The sequence below is a fragment of the Mercenaria mercenaria genome, chromosome 15 (assembly GCF_021730395.1).
Source record: "Mercenaria mercenaria strain notata chromosome 15, MADL_Memer_1, whole genome shotgun sequence".
Taxonomy (NCBI): Eukaryota; Metazoa; Mollusca; class Bivalvia; order Venerida; family Veneridae; genus Mercenaria; species Mercenaria mercenaria.
In genome coordinates, this window is record NC_069375.1 from 40,298,163 (window position 1) to 40,318,254 (window position 20,092).

General features: G+C 35.6%; 1 protein-coding gene across 1 annotated transcript in view; it reads right to left on the reverse strand.

Moving 5' to 3' along the window:
- LOC123551895 (glycerophosphocholine phosphodiesterase GPCPD1-like) overlaps window positions 1-20,092 on the reverse strand; it is a 69,549-nt gene that overhangs the window by 12,559 nt on the left and 36,898 nt on the right. Inside the window, exons 8-14 of the mRNA XM_053525070.1 lie at window positions 14,430-14,522; window positions 8,680-8,754; window positions 7,723-7,759; window positions 6,545-6,672; window positions 5,355-5,485; window positions 4,136-4,271; window positions 3,246-3,406 (exon numbers count right to left, since the gene is read on the reverse strand). Coding sequence (XP_053381045.1) covers window positions 3,246-3,406; window positions 4,136-4,271; window positions 5,355-5,485; window positions 6,545-6,672; window positions 7,723-7,759; window positions 8,680-8,754; window positions 14,430-14,522 — 761 coding nt within the window. The remainder of the gene's footprint in view (window positions 1-3,245; window positions 3,407-4,135; window positions 4,272-5,354; window positions 5,486-6,544; window positions 6,673-7,722; window positions 7,760-8,679; window positions 8,755-14,429; window positions 14,523-20,092) is intronic.

A 20,092-nucleotide genomic window follows, 5' to 3' on the forward strand; every position in this document is an offset into this window, starting at 1 on the left:
AATCTTGCAAAAAGCAGGATGGAGTTATGTTTCTTGATGTACAGGGTCAGCTTATGATAGTGAACAAGTGTTCCAACTTTCAAAGCAATAGCTTTGATAGTTTAGGAGAAAAGCTGACCTAAACATAAAACTTAACCAGGCAACGCCGACGCAGACACCGATCAAGTGACGACAATAACTCATAATATTTTTTCCAAAAATCAGATGAGCTAAAAACAACTTCATGCATATTTAAAATTTTGCCACTATACATAAATAAGTAACAAGAGCTGTCACAGGAGACAGCACGTTCGACTATTTCGATGCTGGATAGTGGAACTGGGCACATCTGAGGACACTGGAGCTGTCACTAGAGTATTTAATCCAATAACAATGGAGATATTGGACAATAGCTTCAGTCTGTGTCAAAAGTATTAAGTAATAAGAGAGATAAAGAACATTAAATAAGTATAACTCTAAGCAAAAAGGGGGATAATTCAAGAAATATTGGTGCAAGAGTGATTTTTGCCCTTTGTGTCATACGATGTGGGTGATGATGTGGAACAACAACTTCAAGTTTGAATCAAATCCATTTAGTAATAACTGAGATATACTGAAAATGTATCAAAATTAACCTGAAAGTCTTAAGTAAAGGGGGTGGGGGGGGCATAATTTATGAAATATTGGTACCAGGATTACGGACCTTGTGTCATATGATGTAGGTAATGAGGTGGAAAAACTATTTTAAGTTTGAATCAAATCCATTAAGTAATAACTGATATAGAGTGGAAGTATACCATTTGCTGCTATTTTCGCGTTACATCTGGTCTGCGGTATTTGATTTTTGCGAGAACAACAATGTGCAGCACCTTCTACAGTATACAAATTTGACCTACTTTGGAAGCTGATTACATTTCACACCCTATTTTTGTAAACGTAGGTCTTTCTTTTTTAAATTTGCCCATCGTCGATCATTTGACCAGTTAAGTTGGTAATGAATTGCGTGTTGTCCAACTATTTGATGGAGTTACCCGTCCACTGTGTTAATTTTACATTGCAGTAATTGTTAATGTCTCACTCACGAAATTTATTTTGAAAATTTAGGGGTCCTATACATTTCACACTTTCACAGGAAGCGCTGTATCAAGTCGGATGCCGTACCGCGAAATTAGAATTAACTCCCTTGGCGAAAGTGAAAGTCACATGCACCGGAAACATGATGGGTTTAAAAGTAAACAAGGACTAGAACAATGATTTTCTGCTTGAAATGATAGTGGAAAAGAAAAGGTTTACGAAGTTAATAGGAAATAATAGCAACATAATATTGATTTTTTGTTCCTTTATTCATTTATTCCCTTAGTAACGCGAAAATAGCTGCTAACAGGGTACATCAAAACTTAAACCTGAAATTCTAAGTAAAAAGGGGGGATAATTCACGAAATATTGGTGCAAGAGTTATGGTCCTTGTGTCAAATGATGTGAGTGATGATGCTGAATAACTATTTTAAGTCTGAATCAAATCCATTTAGTAATGAATGAGATATAGTGAAAGTGCATCAAAATTTTAACCTGAAATTCTAAGTAAAAGGGAGGACATAATTCATGAAATATTGGTACATTTTTGTACCAGAGTCCATTTTGTGTCAATTCGCCGTAAAACCCAACTCACTCACTTGAGTCATATGATGTGGTTGATAAGGTCGAACATCTATTTTAAGTTTGAATCAAATCCATTTAGTAATAACTGAGACAGAGTGAAAGTGCATCAATACTTTAACCTGATATTCTAAGTAAAAAGGGGGGATAATTTATGAAATATTGGTGCAAGAGTTATGGCCCTTTTGTCATATGATGTAAGTGATGATGTTGAATAACTATTTCAAGTTTGAATCATATCCATTCAGTAATAACTGAGATAGAGTGAAAGTGCATCACAACTTAAACCTGAAATTCTAAGTAAAAGGGGGGCATAATTCATGAAATATTGGTACAAGAGTTATGGACCTTGTGTCATATGATGTGGCTGATAAGGTGGAACAACTATTTCAAGTTTGAATCGTATCCATTCAGTAATAACTGAGATAGAGTGAAAATGCATCAAAACTTTAACCTGAAATTCTAAGTAAAAAGGGGGGATAATTCTCGAAATATTGGTGTGAGAGTTATGGCCCTTGTGCCATATGATGTGGGTGATGATGAGGAATAACTATTTTAAGTTTGAAACAAATCCATCAAGTAATTACAGAGTTAAAGTGAAAGTGCATCAAAACTTTAACCAAAGTGCGGACGCGGAAGGACGCCGGCGCCAGGTCAAGTTGGACAGCTCTCCATACTTCGTATAGTCGAGCTAAAAATTATAAAAGGAAATTTGAGAAAATGGACATGCACCAATTCAATGACAATATATCCTATTACTTTGATCAAGAAAATCACTCATTTTTGAGAAATCATAAGAGTACCTGAAATGAGACATTTACTAAATCGCTTTACTTTTTTATCTTACAAGATTCTATTCTAAACTATTTATGTGTAACATCTTATACAGACACAAATAAATATAACTTTTCAAAAGTGATTCCATCAACTTTGTTATCTCTCTAAGATTCTACTCTCATCAAACTCTGCCTAACATCTTACAGATAAAAATACTTGCATCAAGCAGACAAAATACATACAACTTACCATAAACTTTAACAAACCGGCAAATTTCCGAAGCCCTGCCATAAAGTGATTCCCTCAACACTGTTATCTAACTAAGGTTCTATCCTCAACAAACTTTATCTAACTGTTACACCTGACAGATGTTTTACCTGTCATAAATGATTCCATTAACTTTGTTATCTCACTAAGATTCTATCCTCATCAACCTTTGCTTAACATCTAACAGACAATAAATATTTTACCTGTCAAATGATTCCATCAACTTTGTTATCTCACTAAGATTCTATCCTCATCAACCTTTGCTTAACATCTTACAGACAAAAGTATATTTTACCTGTCGTAAATGATTCCAACAACATTGTTATCTAATTAAAATTCTGCCACCATCAAACTTTGCCTAACATGTTACAGACAAATATATTTTACCTGAGTGTCATAAATGATTCCATCAACTTTGTTATCTATTATCCTCATCATTCTTTGCCTAACATCTTACAGACAATAAATATTTTACCTGTCCCAAATGATCAAAAACATTGTTATCTCACTAAGATTCTATCCTCATCAACCTTTGCCTAACATCTTACAGACAACAATTATTTTACCTGTCATAAATAATCCCATCAACTTTGTTATCCTTGAACTTTTGGATCGTATCTTTATCATTGCATCCCTCTCCCCAGACAAACAGTACCAACCCTGAATCTTTCACATATTTAATCAGGGACAAGTCTTCTACAAACATATCAGAGAGGACATCTATACCCTGTAAAAGAAATAACTGGATTAGTACTGATGTGGACTTTAATAGGGCTTTGAATGCTGTTATGTTGGGATATAAGACAGCAGGCACTACTCAGCTCTTTCCTTACTTATAAGTATTCACCTTACTGTAACATGTGCCATAATACTATAAATTCTACTGACAGATTCTTTATTTCCGAAAGAATATCTTTGTTCGCTAAAACTTCAGAATAACTTGGATTATGACCAGGCTTGATAGCCAAAGAAAACAAGACATGTGTCTGTTCAATATAGAAATAGTTTACTTAAGTACCTCTAGGGATTTGTTTTGTTAAGTTTAACATAACAGCAACACAATTATAGGGCTTATGGTGACTTTCCAGTTCTTCAGGGTGGAAGAAGACTCGTTATTTCTGGCGGATTTTAGTACCTGGGTAGAACCACCTTCCTTGACTGCTTCATCGTATGAAAGAAATCTATACAGTTATTGAGGTTTAGAAATTCAGAGCACTGAGGGGCTGGCGATTCAAAGTTGGTTATCTTAACCAGCTGTTCACAGAAATCCACTTATTTTTCTGGCAGGAGTGCAGAATGAAGTATAAAGTATCAGAAATATGCTTTGTGTCAAGAAAAAAAAAACACTGATTTCCATGAGAGATGCTCCCTACATGCAACATAATTGTTCCACAACATAATTGTTCCATCTGAAATATCAAAAATATTATCAAAAAGGAAACATAGCAAATCTCACCAACAGTCCTGCACTAAGAGCGAATTCTGTGGCTATCTCTACCGACTTTGTTCTTATATCATCATAAGGTTGATATCTAGGACAAACACCTTGGGTCAGATACAAGACTGGATACAAATTTTGCTTCAAACGCAACCTGGAAATATTTGAACATGTGTTCAGATTTAAATTCTGTTTTGATGTTTTGCAGATTAAATCTAATAATAAATTCTGTTATGCACCCTTCACAAACTAGGGGTTAAAAAGTGTACAAAATATATTTGGAGTTTTTTTTTGCAATATATCTAAGAATCACACTGAAAATGAATAAATGAGCCATGCCATGAGAAAACCAACATAGTGTGTTTGCGACCAGCATGGATCCAGACCAGCCTGCGCATCCGCATAGTCTGGTCAGGATCCATGCTGTTTGCTAACAGTTTCTCTAATTGCAATAGGCTTTGAAAGCAAACAGCATGGATCCTGACCAGTCTGCGCAGGCTGGTCTGGATCCATGCTGGTTGCAAACACACTATGTTGGTTTTCTCATGGCTCGGCTCATATTATCTCTGGTCCTTTAGAAACCTAGGGAAAAAAAAAGAAAAATACTGCCTATTTGAATGCATCAACACAGCACTATCACTAAATAATATTCTTGACTTATTAAAATCATCATGTAGCTACATAACATCACCACTCTAGACTTTACTGAAAGCAAATGGCATGATGGTAAAATACAGACTGATATACACTGATATGATATGAACTCATTATTTTAAGACAGTTCTGCACATCTGACACAAAAATTATTCTACAATTTAAACCTTTATATTACCATACTTTTTGGAAGCAACATTATTTCTGGAGTTTAAATAAAGCTATTTTAAATGAAAAAGACAGGGTTGTATTTTGTTTCTTTTGTCTGACCAATTTAAAAATATTGTTCCTTTAATAGGCTTCTACTAGAAAACCATACTTTTGACGACTTTTTAGGTACAGAAAAAGTTACACAATGTAGATTTCATTGAAACTTTCCACAGTTGTAGAATTATTGATTTTCAATCATATAGCAAAATAAAATATATCTTTATTTTATTCTGTTGGCTTTAACTTGCACCAACACAATCATATGGTGACTTTCAAGCTTTGATGCTAGAGAACTTTACGCTGTCACTTTCGATTCATCAAATATACAGAACTACCTTAATCACATTCAACATAGAAAATCTCAATATCTTACATTGAGCAAACATCTGGGTCAAAACTTGAGAACACAATACGTCTTCCATTGTGTTTTCTATATACGACAGCTAAAATGATGTCAACAAATCTGTTCATATCGAAGTAGTCACTTATATTTCCAGTGCCATCCTGAAAGAAGTGAACTTTACTCTGCATGTGCTACAATAGACACTAACCTCACACACTGTAATGGCCTTATAATTTTCTGATTACATGGAATAAATAGAGGATATTACACGAGTGTCTTTTCATATTGAATTTATTAAACGAATTGAATAAAATAATAAAATGCGAGGCTCTGCCGAGCATTTTATTAATTTTATTCAATGAGTTTAATAAATTCAATATGGAAAGTCACAAATGTAATATTCTTTTTATCACATTTTAGCCTTTCCAGTCGAAACATCAAAAATTCGACTTTCTTTTACCATATAAACAAGTCAATTTTACCAACGTCTCATGACGTCGACGTCAAAGCTTTATTACACTAGTGTATTATCATTTTTATTTAATGGCTTTATTACACTCCCGCGACGTCAAACATGTGATAATACTTTTTATATTTCTCATTTTTATTTATTTATTCGGTTTAACATTGCACCAACACAATTATAGGTCATATGGAAACTTTCCAGCTTTTATGGTGGAGGAAGACCCCAGGTGCCCCTCTGTGCATTATTACATCATGCACGGGAACCTGGGTAGAACCACCGACCTTCAGTAAGCCAGCTGGATGGCTTCCTCAGATGGAGAATTCAAAGCCCCGAGTAAGGCAAGAACCCTCATCGATGAGGGGCAAGTGATTTGAAGTCAGAGAATTTTTGTTCTTAATGCTTTTCCAAGAAAAATATAAACATTTTTAAGACTTTATTTTCTCATCCTGGCTAAATCTGGCATTAATTTTGAAATACTGTAAGTGTGGGTGGAAAAAATGTACAGCACCCTATTCCACCTATTCTTTGTTTGCATCATTTCAATGTGTGATAAGAAAGACGGCAAAGATGCCTCTCACAATTTTGGTAAAGCCACCGACCTTCCGAAATCCATCTGAAAAACCTCCAAACAAGAAGAAATTCTACATCCCCAGCATGATTTCTAACATGCAGATGAAAGGAGCAGATAGTTCACATAGGTCTCCAGTCAGTATTTACTGGACAGGGTATTCTTACACAACAGCAGATTACTCACTGCTTTCATAAGTGGATATTTCACTTCAATATTGAATCCAGTGTGTATGTCTACACCTTCAAACAATCGCTCTAAAGTAGGGAACGGCTGTATATCCTCTGGGTCAACGTCGTCATCTTGAATACCCTCTACAAATATAAAAATTACAGTAAGTACATTTTACTGACTTTTTCAACTGTCAAAGCAAAATTTCCAAATCATCACCTTATCTGAATTTTAATGCAATTTTTCTGACAAGATCGAAGTTTTTGTAAATGGTGGCAGACATGTGTAAGAGTTCACTGAAAAGTGGACAGGCAATTAAATGCACCATTTATTCATGAAAATTATTTGTAAACGTGGTCAAGAAGATCATGTGGGATAAGGAGTATTTTTTTATTTATATTAAAACTTAATATTTACAAATAAGCAATTATGCTGACTTTATATTTAGTGAACAAGTAGGATTATAATATGAAAATTACCAGTAAAATGTCTTTATCAAAACTTAGTTCTATGTTTGATACTCTACTTTGATCAAACCAATATGACTATGCCAGTAATATTATGCTATACATTTAGCATTGGAAAACAATAACAGTTAAGCTAAGAAAATTTAGCTTGTCAAACAAGCAGTTAGCTTTAGTCAGGTTGTTTTTATTCTCTGACTTGTTCTTTGACCACAAATGTTTTCCAGGACTTCCCTTTAATGTAAAACTAGAAATGTCATCTTTTGGTTTAAACATATTTTATTCGTCTATATACAGCTACATGAAAACATATTGAACACAACACGAATGACAAGGATTAAGCTGAAAGCAAATTAATGCTTATTGAAGCTTTTTCCAAAATGTCATCTTTTCAGAAGAGAATAAAAAGGTGTATAGTTTTTATCTGGATCTTGAAAATTAAAGCTGCAATTCAGGAAAACCCATGCTATAAATTTGGTGGACCAAACTGTTCAAGTGTATGCATACTACTTAACCTTAAGTCTGCTTGCTGCAAGTGATTCTTGCTTTGCAACCAGTGCAGACCAAGATCAGTCTGCACATCTGTGCAGGCTGATCATGGTCTGCACTGTTAGCTATTCAAGCAGGACATTTTCATTTAACACCCCTTTTAATAAATGGATCAGTCCATCTCAGAAATTTAGCAGGCTAAAGGTTAAAAGGCTCATAGTAAGCTACAACAGGACTCACCATATTTATGTTCACTCTGGTATGCAGGATGGGAAAGCTACAAAAGAAACAATTCATCAGACTTCTAATACAGTATCAGTGAAATGTCACAACTTTTGAAGTTGATATATTAAATCTTTATGTTATTTCCATAGAGACCGTTTTAAAGATCTAGCTAAGTAAAAAGTCAGAGCCATATATCTTTCGGCACTAACAGAAGCTTATTAATCCATTACTGAGATGGGAAACTCTCAACCAAAGAACATTAAATCTAGTGATACTATTATCAATTGTTGAAAGAAATACCAATTCTTTTGGCAAAATCTACTCCATACTCTAAAACAAAAACAAAAACAAACAAAACAAGAGCTGTCCATAAGACAGCACGTTTGACTTTTCTCAGTGCTTGACTCTGAATTAGAGCTTTGCCAGTAAAAACTTTATAAAACTTTAACCAAAAAAATTTTAAGTTTAAAAAGGGGCATAACTCTGTCAAAATTCAAATCAGTTTGGGGATTGTATCTCCTGGTGTAGACTTTGATAGTAAATAACTATTTTAAGTTTCAAGTCAAAAGCTTTCAAATTGATAGTAACAGAGCTATTTTACTTTATCAAAAACTTAAACCAAAAAATTCTAAATTAAAAAGGGGCATAACTCTGTCAAAATTCAAACCAATCTCCTGATGTAGACTTTGATACTAAATAAGTACTTTAAGCTTCAAGTCAATAGCTTTAAGAGTAACAGAGAAATTTGACTTTATCAAAAACTTTTAAAGCAACACCGACGCCGGTGCGAGTGCAGTAGCTCTACTTTTTCTTCGAAAAGTCGAGCTAAAAATCAGATTTCTGTGACCAGGTTCAATTTGAAAACTTGCCAGTGGCCAATTTCATAACTAAGCTCAGTATTTTTTAACCAATCAGATGTTGGGAGTTTTGAGACCGGTCTACAAATTTAGTTTTATAACCTTGGGCACTGACCTTCATCTGCTGAAGCTCAGCTAATGCAATATCTTTAACAGGTACTTCAAAAAGTTCAAGGTCATCTCGCTTTTTCTGAAATACAAGTCATAAGTTTAGGTTAAATGCATATTTCACCATGTGCTAATTCATGTCTAGCGCTAATATTAGACTGAAATGAAAGGCTTTCCTAATAAAAAAGTAAAGTAAATAGTAACATTTATCGCATCGAAAATACCGTTATTACAATGCAACACAACACAGAGAAATACATATTTATTGTGTAAATATGACAATAACTGCATTCCTAACTAATATTCTGCAGAAAGTTTTGAACAGAACAAGTGAATGAAGTATTGCCATGCAATACAAAGTCCCCTACTGGAAGGCACCTAATTTTCTCTACTGCAGTATAACATAGTGAACTGATATCTGTCACTAATGTATAAACAATATTGTACTATAAATACAATATGTTATAACAAAACACTTGGATTAAAATTTGTATCTATAAAAACATACAGTTGTTTTCATATAGCATTTTTTTTTTTGGCCGATTATCAAAAAGGTATCATATAAGTTATTTCTAGTAACAATAAAAAAATAAATTCTACACAAAACTCTTAACCAGGTAGAGATAGGTCAAAATACACCTAAAAATTGGATGCAACATGCATGTTGTACCACAGAAAACTTGTCTCAATTTTTCCCTACGGCCTGTAATAAATAAGTTACAATATAAGCTATTTATATTAATAACAAAGGGACATAATTCTAAAAACAAGAGCACCGCCTTGCGGGTGCTGACGCTCATCTGATTTTTTTTGTGTAATAGAAATATTGTCCTACCCATGATTTTCTAAGTCTAAAAAGGGCTATCATTCTTGCAAAAAGCAAGATAGAGTTATGTTTCTTGATGTACAGTGTCCACTTATGATGGTGAAAAACTGTTGCAAGTTTTAAAGCAATAGCTTTGATAGTTTATGAGAAAAGTTGACTTAAACTAATACCCCAAGAAAATGATTTTCTAAGTCCAAAGGGGCAATAATTATTGCAAAAAAGGATGGAGTTACGCGCTTCTTGGGGACAGGGTCAGCTTATGATGGTGAACAAGTGTTGCAAGTTTCAAAGCAATAGCTTTAATAGTTTAAAAGAAAAAGTTGACCTAAACATAAAACTTAAACCCAAGAATCTGATATTTTCTAAGTCCAAAAGGGGCCTAAATCTTGCAAAAAGCAGGATGGAGTTATGTTTCTTGCTGTACAGGGTCAACTTATGATGGTGAACAAGTGTTGCAAGTTTTAAAGCAATAGCTTTGATAGTTTAGGATAAAAGCTGACCTAAACATAAAACTTAACCAAGAAAACTGATTTTCTAAGTCCAAAAGGGGCAATAAATCTTGCAAAAAGCAAGATGGAGTTATGTTTCTTGCTGTACAGGGTCAGCTTATGATGGTGAACAAGTATTCCAAGTTTCAAAGCAATAGCTTTGACAGTTTGGGAGAAAAGTTGACCTAAACATAAAACTTAACCAAGAAATCTGACATTTTCTAAGTACAAAAGGGGCCATAAATCTTGCAAAAAGCAAGATGGAGTTATGTTTCTTGCTATACAGGGTCAGCTTATGATGGTGAACAAGTATTCCAAGTTTCAAAGCAATAGCTTTGATAGTTTAGGAGAAAAGCTGACCTAAACATAAAACTTAACCAGGCAACGCCGACGCAGACGCCGACGCCGACGCCGACGCCGACAACCGCTCAAGTGATGACAATAACTCATCATTTTTTTTTCAAAAAATCAGATGAGCTAACAAGAGTGCCTCATAATGGTGAACATTTGTGCATTTGCGGACAGGAAAAAGGCCCTGTTGACCTTTGACCTCCAATTGTGACCTTGACCTTTAAGTTAGGGGTCCGGGTTTTGCGCAGGACATGTCGTCTCATCATGGGGAACATTTGTGCCAAGTAATATTAAAATCCCTTCATAGATGACAGAGTTATGGACTGGGCACGAAATTGCTGACAGAAGGAAGGACGGACGGAAGGAAGGACAGAAAGACGGACAGAATGACAACGGAACGAAAAGCACATTCCTATAGTCCCGGAAACTGGTTTTCAACCAGTAGGGGAATAATAATTTAATCTGTTTGAACATTAGTGCAAAAGTCATGTAATTTTGTAAATTAAGTTGCATTTTTTTTATCTTTGCCATTGTCCGTAAACATCGTATATAACACCTTCGGAGTAGATCGCCAGTTTGTCTGGTCGCGCTTATTCCGAGTATCATCATAACATTTTACTGCTTTGAAAACCAAGTGTGAATTTGAAAACAACAATTATCACCATTCTGCACTGTGTACATGCATAAATTTACAGTATAAAGGTTAACACTGATCTGAACGAATGTAGATTTATTTGCGTGCCTGGTCAATTTAATAACATTATTAATACAATATTTTTACACAGTAAGAGAAGAAAGAAAAAGAAAAACAGATCAACATGCATAATATATATATATATATATTGCTTCTTATTTTAAAAAAGACTTAATACAAATGCAAACCTTATAAAGTAATATTTTTAAAGAAAACAAGAGGGCCATGATGGCCCTGTGTCGCTGCTCACCTGAGTACTATTGCTCAAAATGATATGATCGTTTCAAACCAATCTCATTAGAAGCTGCTAAGGTGTATTCATTTAGATAAATAATAAAGGAGGTAATCTGTCATAAATTCAGTCAATATGTATCTTCACTGATTGTCCAAGTCCATCTGTTGACATAAATGAAATTTCAGATCAGTATCTTCATTAGTTACGGAGATATACCCATTTTAATTTGAAATAAAGGGAGGTAATTTGACATAAAATCAGTCCATAGTTATCTACCCTGATTGTTTCAGTCCAACTAATGACAATAATGAAATTTCAAATAAGTCCTATAAGTACTTACTGATATAAATCCATTTTGATTACAATCAGGGGAGGTAATAAGATGTAAAATAACTCTGGAACCTACAATTGGATCTGACAGGTTCGTCATGGAATCCAAGATTTATTGTTGTTGAAGATATTTTGGAAGTTTGTATCAAATCAAACCATAAATGAAGTCTCTATATGGCTGCAAAAGCCAAAACAGCCAATTTTGGACATTTAAGGGGCTATAACTCTGGAACCCATGACGGAATCTGGCCAGTTCAAGAAAGGAACAAAGATCTTGTGGTGATACAAGTTGTGTACAAGTTTGGTTAAAATCAAATCATAAATAAAGCTGCCATTATGAAGACAAGGTCAAAATAGCTAATTCTGGCCCTTTCAGGGGCCATAACTCTGGAACCCCTAATGGAATCTGGCCAGTTCAGGATAGGAACCAAGATCTTATGGTGATACAAGTTGTGTGCAAGTTTGGTTAAAATAAAATTATTAATGAAGCTGCTATTGTGCAGACAATGTCAAAATAGCTAATTTTGGCCCTTTCAGGGCCCATAACTCTGGAACCCATAATGGGATCTGGCCAGTTCAAGAAAGGAACCAAGATCTTATGGTGACACAAGTTTTGTGCAAGTTTGATTAAATTCAAATCATAAATGAAGCTGCTATTGTGCAGACAAGGTCAAAATAGCTAATTCTGGCCCTTTCAGGGGCCATAACTCTGGAACCCATGATGGAATCTGGCCAATTCAAGAAAGGAACCAAGATCTTACGGTGATACAAGTTGTGTGCAAGTTTGGTAAAAATCAAATCATAAATAAAGCTGCTATTGTGCAGACAAGGTCAAAATAGCTAATTTTGGCCCTTTCAGGGGCCATAACTCTGGAACCCATAATGGGATCTGACCAGTTCAAGAAAGGAACCGAGATCTTATGGTGACACAAGTTGTGTGCAAGTTTGGTCACAATAAAATCATAAATGAAACCACTATCGTGCAGACAAGAAATTGTTGACGCACACACTCACGCATGCACAGATGACGGACAAAGGGTGATCACAAAAGCTCACCTTGTCACTATGTGACAGGTGAGCTAAAAACGTGTATACATAATCCCAGGCAAAACTTGTCACATTCGGGCCATTCCGTATTTCATCGGAAATTGGTGTTTCAGATTGGCTATTTTAGCGTTGCTGATACTACGCTAATACAAGTATACGCTAATAAGTCGAAACTACTCAATTTAAGGCGTTTGCGCTAAAATTTAGCTGCGCTAATATAAGTACACTTACAGTATTCTACAAGAATAATCTACTATACACTGAATGATGGGAAATGCATATTCTTTAAATATGATTGACATACAGAGGAATTATAAACAAGAGGGTCATGATTGCCCTATATCGTGCTCACCTGTTATCATTGCACTTCTTGTCCTCAGAAAAAATATCTAAGTCCAAAGGATAGGAACAACAAAGGGAAGAAATTTAACAAAAAAGAAAAAAAAAATTCTTAAAAGGTACAGATATGTCAAAATACACCTAAAAATTGGAAGTACCATCCATGTTGTACCACAGAAAAGTGGTCTCGGTTTTAGCCAATAATAAAAAAGTTACTAAAAATAAGCCATTTATAGTAACGTAAAAGGGAAGTAATTCAAAAGAAAATTATTGTAAGTGAACAAAAGAAGGAATCTGTTGACATAAATGAAATTTCAGATCAGTATCTTCATTAGTTAAGAAGATATACCAATTTTAATTTGAAATAAAGGGAGGTAATTTGACACAAAATCAGTCCATAGTTATCTAACCTGATTGGCTCAGTCCAACTAATAACAATAATGAAATTTCAAATAAGTCCTATAAGGACTTACTGATATAAATCCATTTTGATTACAATCATGGGAGGTTATCAGATATAAAATAACCTACGATTGGATCTGATTTGTCATGGAATCCAAGATTTATTGTTGTTGAAGATATTTTGGAAGTTTGTATCAAATAAAACCATAAATGGAGTCTCTATATGGCTGCAAAAGCCAAAATAGCCAATTTGGACCTTTAAGGGGCCATAACTCTGGAACCCATGATGGAATCTGGCCAGTTCAAGAAAGGATCCAAGATCTTGTGGTGATACAAGTTGTGTGCAAATTTGGTTAAAATCAAATCATAAATGAAGCTGCTATTGTGCAGACAAGGTCAAAATAGCTAATTCTGGCCCTTTCAGGGGCCATAACTCTGGAACCCATAATGGAATCTCGCCAGTTCAAGAAAGGAACCAAGATCTTATAGTGATACAAGTTGTGTGCAAGTTTGGTAAAAACAAAATCATAAATGAAGCTGCTATTGTGCAGACAAGGTCAAAATAGCTGATTCTGGCCCTTTCAGGGGCCATAACTCTAGAACCCATAATGGGATCTGGTCAGTTCAAGAAAGGAACCATGATCTTATGGTGATACAAGTTGTGTGCCAGTTTGGTAAAAATCAAATCATAAATAAAGATGCTATTGTGCAGACAAGGTCAAACTAGCTAATTTTGGCCCTTTCAGGGGCCATAACTCTGGAACCCATAATGGGATCTGGCCAGTTCAAGAAAGGAACCGAGATCTTATGGTGATACAAGTTGTGTGCAGGTTTGGTTAAAATAAAATCATTAATGAAACCACTATCGTGCAGACAAGAAATTGTTGACGCACGCATAGACGCACGAGACGCACGGACACACGGACTGACGACGGACGACGGGTGATCACAAAAGCTCACCTTGTCACTATGTGACAGGTGAGCTAAAAATCTAAAGTAAGTTTGGAAACAACAGCAAAGTGCATTTTATCTTATCACTACCAACCTTTCTGTATGTAATGAGAATTTTGAAGTCATGATAAATCACAGGCACTTCATCTTTTGTTAGATGTACATCAAATTCTACAAAATCTGCTCCCTGAAAATAAATACAAACTTAGCTTTTCCAAATATGAACGGATAACAAGCTTTGGAATATTCTAACATGGTCCAATTTTGACAAGTTCATACAAAACAAGAGGGCCATGATGGCCCTATATCGCTCACCTGTTATCATTGCACTTGAGGACAAGAAGGTCCTCAGAAAAAATATCTAAGTCCAAAGGACAGGAACAACAAAGCAAAGAAATTTAACAAAAAAAGGAAAAACAAGAGCTGTCTCCATAGGATGACACATGCCCCCGATGGCACTTTAAATGAATAGTTATGGCCGATGTTCGAGTTTAGGACCTTTGACCTACGGAGCTGGGTCTTGCGCGCGACACGTCGTCTTACTGTGTCAAACATTTATGCGTAGTTATTTTAAAATCCATGCATGAATGACAAAGATATGGACCGGACATGCCCATCAATGCACTATCATGAAAAAAGACCTTTAACATCTAAGTGTGACCTTGACCTTTGAGTACGGACCTGGGTCTTGCGCATGACACGTCGTCTTACTGTGGTACACATTCATGCCAAGTTATTTGAAAATCCATCCATCGATGACAAAGATATGGACCGGACACGCCCATCAATGCACTATCCCTTAATGTCTAAGTGTGACCTTGACCTTTGAGATACGGACCTGGGTCTTGCGCGCGACACGTCGTCTTACTGTGGTACACATTCATGCCAAGTTATTTGAAAATCCATCCATCGATGACAAAGATATGGATCGGACACGCCCATCAATGCACTATCCCTTAATGTCTAAGTGTGACCTTGACCTTTGAGCTACGGACCTGGGTCTTGCGCGCGACACGTCGTCTTACTGTGGTACACATTCATGCCAAGTTATTTGAAAATCCATCCATCGATGACAAAGATATGGACCAGACACGCCCATCAATGCAATAACCTTTAATGTCTAAGTGTGACCTTGACCTTTGAGCTACGGACCTGGGTCTTGCGCGCGACACGTCGTTTTACTGTGGTTCACATTCAAGCCAAGTTATTTGAAAATCCATCCATCGAAGACAAAGATATGGACCGGACACGAAAAATGCGGACAGACAGACAGACAGACGGTTCAACAACTATATGCCTCCCTTCGGGGGCATAAAAATCTTACAAGGTATAGATATGTTAAAATACACCTAAAAATTGGTAGTACCATCCATGTTGTACCACAGAAAATTGGTCTCGTGTTTTCCCTACGGCCAATAATGAAAAAGTTACTAAAAATAAGCTATTTATAGTAATGTAAACGGAAGTAATTAAAACAAGAGGACCATGATGGTCCTGAATCGCTCCCCTCTTCCCACATGACCCAGTTTGGGTATGACGTCGTTTTCTTCTATTATTTGACATAGTGACCTAGTTTTTGAGCTCATGTGACCCAGTTTTGAACTTGACCTAGATATTATCAAGATAAAAATTCTGACCAATTTTCATGAAGATCCATTGAAATATATGGTCTCTAGAGAGGTCAAAAGATTTTAATAATTTTAGACCTACTGACCTAGTTTTTGACCGCAGTTGACCCAGTTTCAAACTTGACCTAGATATCATCAAGATGAACATTCAGACCAACTTTCATACAGATCCCATGAAAAGTATGGCCTCTAGAGAGGTCACAAGGTTTTTTTATTATTTGACCTACTGACCTAGTTTTGTAAGGCACGTGACCCAGTTTCAAACTTGACCTAGATATCATCATGGTGAACACTCTGACCAATCCTTATGGAGACCCATTCACAAGTATGGTCTCTAGAGAGGTCACAAGGTTTTTCTATTTTTAGACCTAATGACCTAGTTTTTGACTGCACATGACCCTGTTTCGAACTTGACCTAGATATCATCAAGATGAACATGCAGACCAATTTTCATACAGATCCCATGAAAAATATGGCCTTTAGAGAGGTCACAAGGTTTTTCTATTATTTGACCTACTGACCTAGTTTTTGACCGCACGTGACCCACTTTCAAACTTGACCTAGATATCATCAAGATGAACATTCAGACCAATTTTCATACAGATCCCATGAAAAATATGGCCTTTAGAGAGGTCACAAGGTTTTTCTATTATTTGACCTACTGACCTAGTTTTTGACCACACGTGACCCACTTCCAACTTGACCTAGATATCATCAAGGTGAACATTCTGACCAACTTTCATACAGATCCCATGAAAAATCTATGGCCTCTGGAGAGGTCACAAGGTTTTTCTATTATTTGACCTACTGACCTAGTTTTTGATGGCACGTGACCCAGTTTTGAACTTGACCTAGATATTATCAAGGTGAACGTTCTGACCAATTTTCATGAAGATCTTGTGAAATATATGGCCTCTAGAGAGGTCACAAGGTTTTTCTATTTTTAGACCTACTGACCTAGTTTTTGATGGTACGTGACCCAGTTTCGAACTTGACCTAGATATCATCAAGATGAACATTCTGACCAACTTTCATAAAGATCCCATGACAAATGTGACCTCTAGAGTGGTCACAAGCAAAAGTTTAAAGACAGACGGACGCACGACGGACACCGCGCGATCACAAAAGCTCACCTTGTCACTTTGTGACAGGTGAGCTAAAAAACATTGTAAGTGGACAAAAGAAGGATCTGCCAAATAAATCTGTTGACATAAATGAAATTTCAGATCAGCATCTTCATGGAGATATAACCATTTTAATTTGAAATAAAGGGAGGTAATTTGACATAAAATCAGTCCATAGTTATCTACCCTGATTGTCTCAGTCCAACTAATGACAATAATGAAATTTCAAATAAATCCTGTAAGTACTTACTGATATAAATCCATTTTGATTCCAATCAGGGGAGGTAATCAGATACAAGAGGGCCATGATGGCCCTATATCGCTCACCTGTTATCATTGCACTTGAGGACAAGAAGGTCCTCAGTAAAAATATTTAAGTCCGAAGGACAGGAACAACAAAGGGAAGAAATTTAACCAAAAAGAAAAAACAATTCTTACAAGGTACAGATATGTCAAAATGCACCTAAAAATTGGAGGTACCATCCATGTTGTACCACAGAAAGGTGGTCTCGGTTTTTCCCTACGGCCAATAATAAAAAAAGTTACTAAAAATAAGCTATTTATAGTAACGTAAAACGGAAGTAATTAAAAAAAAATATTGTAAGTGAACAAAAGAAGGCTCTGCCAAATAAATCTGTTGACATAAATGAAATTTCAGATCAGTATCTTCATTAGTTACAGAGATATACCCATTTTAATTTGAAATAAAGGGAGGTAATTTGACATTAAATCAGTCCATAGTTAACTACCCTGATTATCTCAGTCCAACTACTGACAATAATGAAATTTCAAATAAGTCCTATAAGTACTTACTGATATAAATCCATTTTGATTACAATCAGGGGAGGTAATCAGATATAAAATAACTCTGGAACCTACAATTGGATCTGATTTGTCATATAATCTAAGATTTATTGTTGGTAGATATTTTGGAAGTTTGTATCAAATAAAACCATAAATGAAGTCTCTATATGGCTGCAAAAGCCAAAATAGCCAATTTGGGACCTTTAAGGGGCCATAACTCTGGAACCCATGATGGAATTTGGCCAGTTCAAGAAAAGACCAAGACCTTGTGATGATACAACATGTGTGCAAGTTTGGTTAAAATAAAATCATAAATGAAGCTGCTATTGTGCAGACAAGGTCAAAATAGCTAATTCTGGCCCTTTCAGGGGCCATAACTCTGGAACCCATAATGGAATCTGGCCAGTTCAAGAAAGGAACCAAGATCTTATGGTGATACAAGTTTTGTGCCAGTTTGGTAAAAATCAAATCATAAATAAAGATGCTATTGCGCAGACAAGGTCAAAAAGCTAATTTTGGCCCTTTCAGGGGCCATAACTCTGAAACCAATAATGGGATCTGGCCAGTTCAAGAAAGGAACCAAGATCTTATGGTGATACAAGTTGTGTGCAAGTTTGGTTAAAATAAAATCATAAATGAAACCACTATCGTGCAGACAAGAAATTGTTGACGCATGCACACACGGATGGACGGACGCACAGACGACGGACGACAGACGAAGGGTGATCACAAAAGCTCACCTTGTCACTATGTGGCAAGTGAGCTAATAAAATAACTCTGGAACCTATGATTGCATCTGATTTGTCATGAAATCCAAGATTTATTGTTGTTGAAGATATTTTGTAAGTTTATATCAAATAAAACCATAAATCAAGTCTCTATATGGTTGCAAAAGCCAAAATAGCTGATTCTGGACCTTTAAGGGGCCATAACTCAGAACCCATGATGGAATCTGGCCAGTTGAAGAAAGGAAGCAAGACCTTGTGGTGATACAAGTTGTGTGCAAGTTTGGTTAAAATCAAATCATAAATGAAGCTGTTATTGTGCAGACAAGGTCAAAATAGCTAATTTTGGCCCTTTCAGGGTAAATAACTCTGAAACCCATTATGGGATCTGGCTGGTTCCTGAAAGGAATCGAGATCTTATGGTGACACAAGTTTTGTGCAAGTTTGATTAAATTCAAATCATAAATGAAGCTGCTATTGTGCAGACAAGGTCAAAATAGCTAATTCTGGCCCTTTCAGGGGCCATAACTCTGGAACAAATAAAGGAATATCACCAGTTCAAGAAAGGAACCGAGATCTTATGGTGATACAAGTTGTGTGCAAGTTTGGTAAAAATCAAATCATAAATAAAGCTGCTATTGTGCAGACAAGGTCAAAATAGCTAATTTTGGCCCTTTCAGGGGCCATAACTCTGCAACCCATAATGGGATCTGGTCAGTTCAAGAAAGGAACCATGATCTTATGGTGATACAAGTTGTGTGCAAGTTTGGTTAAAATAAAATCATAAATGAAACCACTATCGTGCAGACAAGAAATTGTTGACGGACGCACCGACTGATGACGGACGACAGACGAAGGGTGATCACAAAAGCTCACCTTGTCACTATGTGACAGGTGAGCTAAAAATGTGACTTTATTTTCCATTTGTAACACTGGTACTAATAACTATTTTTCTAAGTCAGTATGCCCGCTGAAAAAATGCAAATTGGAGTATGCACAAAATATTTTGCATAAAAATGTTCTACAAAGGTTCTGCAATATGTTTCTTCATAGAAACTGAATGATGCAGCTTTCATCATTGAGCATTTTGAAATATTCAAGAAGGCCACCAAGATGCCCACCAAAAATGCAAAAATGACATCTCCTACATTACAGGAGATAAGGACAGCATTATTAATTTTTTTTTTTATTTTTATTGTTAAAGGTAACATGACAAACATCAAATGTATATTTCAAAGAAGAAAACATTTGAAGAATCCAAAATGGGTGTCAAAATGGCTGCCAAAACAGAAAATTCCTATATATTGCATTAAACACTTCGAATGTATTTTTCTACTGTATATAGGTACTTCTACTTATTGAAAATGCTTATAATTTATTATAAAACTTAAACTATTTCTTCAGTAATTTTATAACAAAGATAAAATGCATTTAAATTTGAACACAAAATATATATAAGAACATGGTATAATTTGT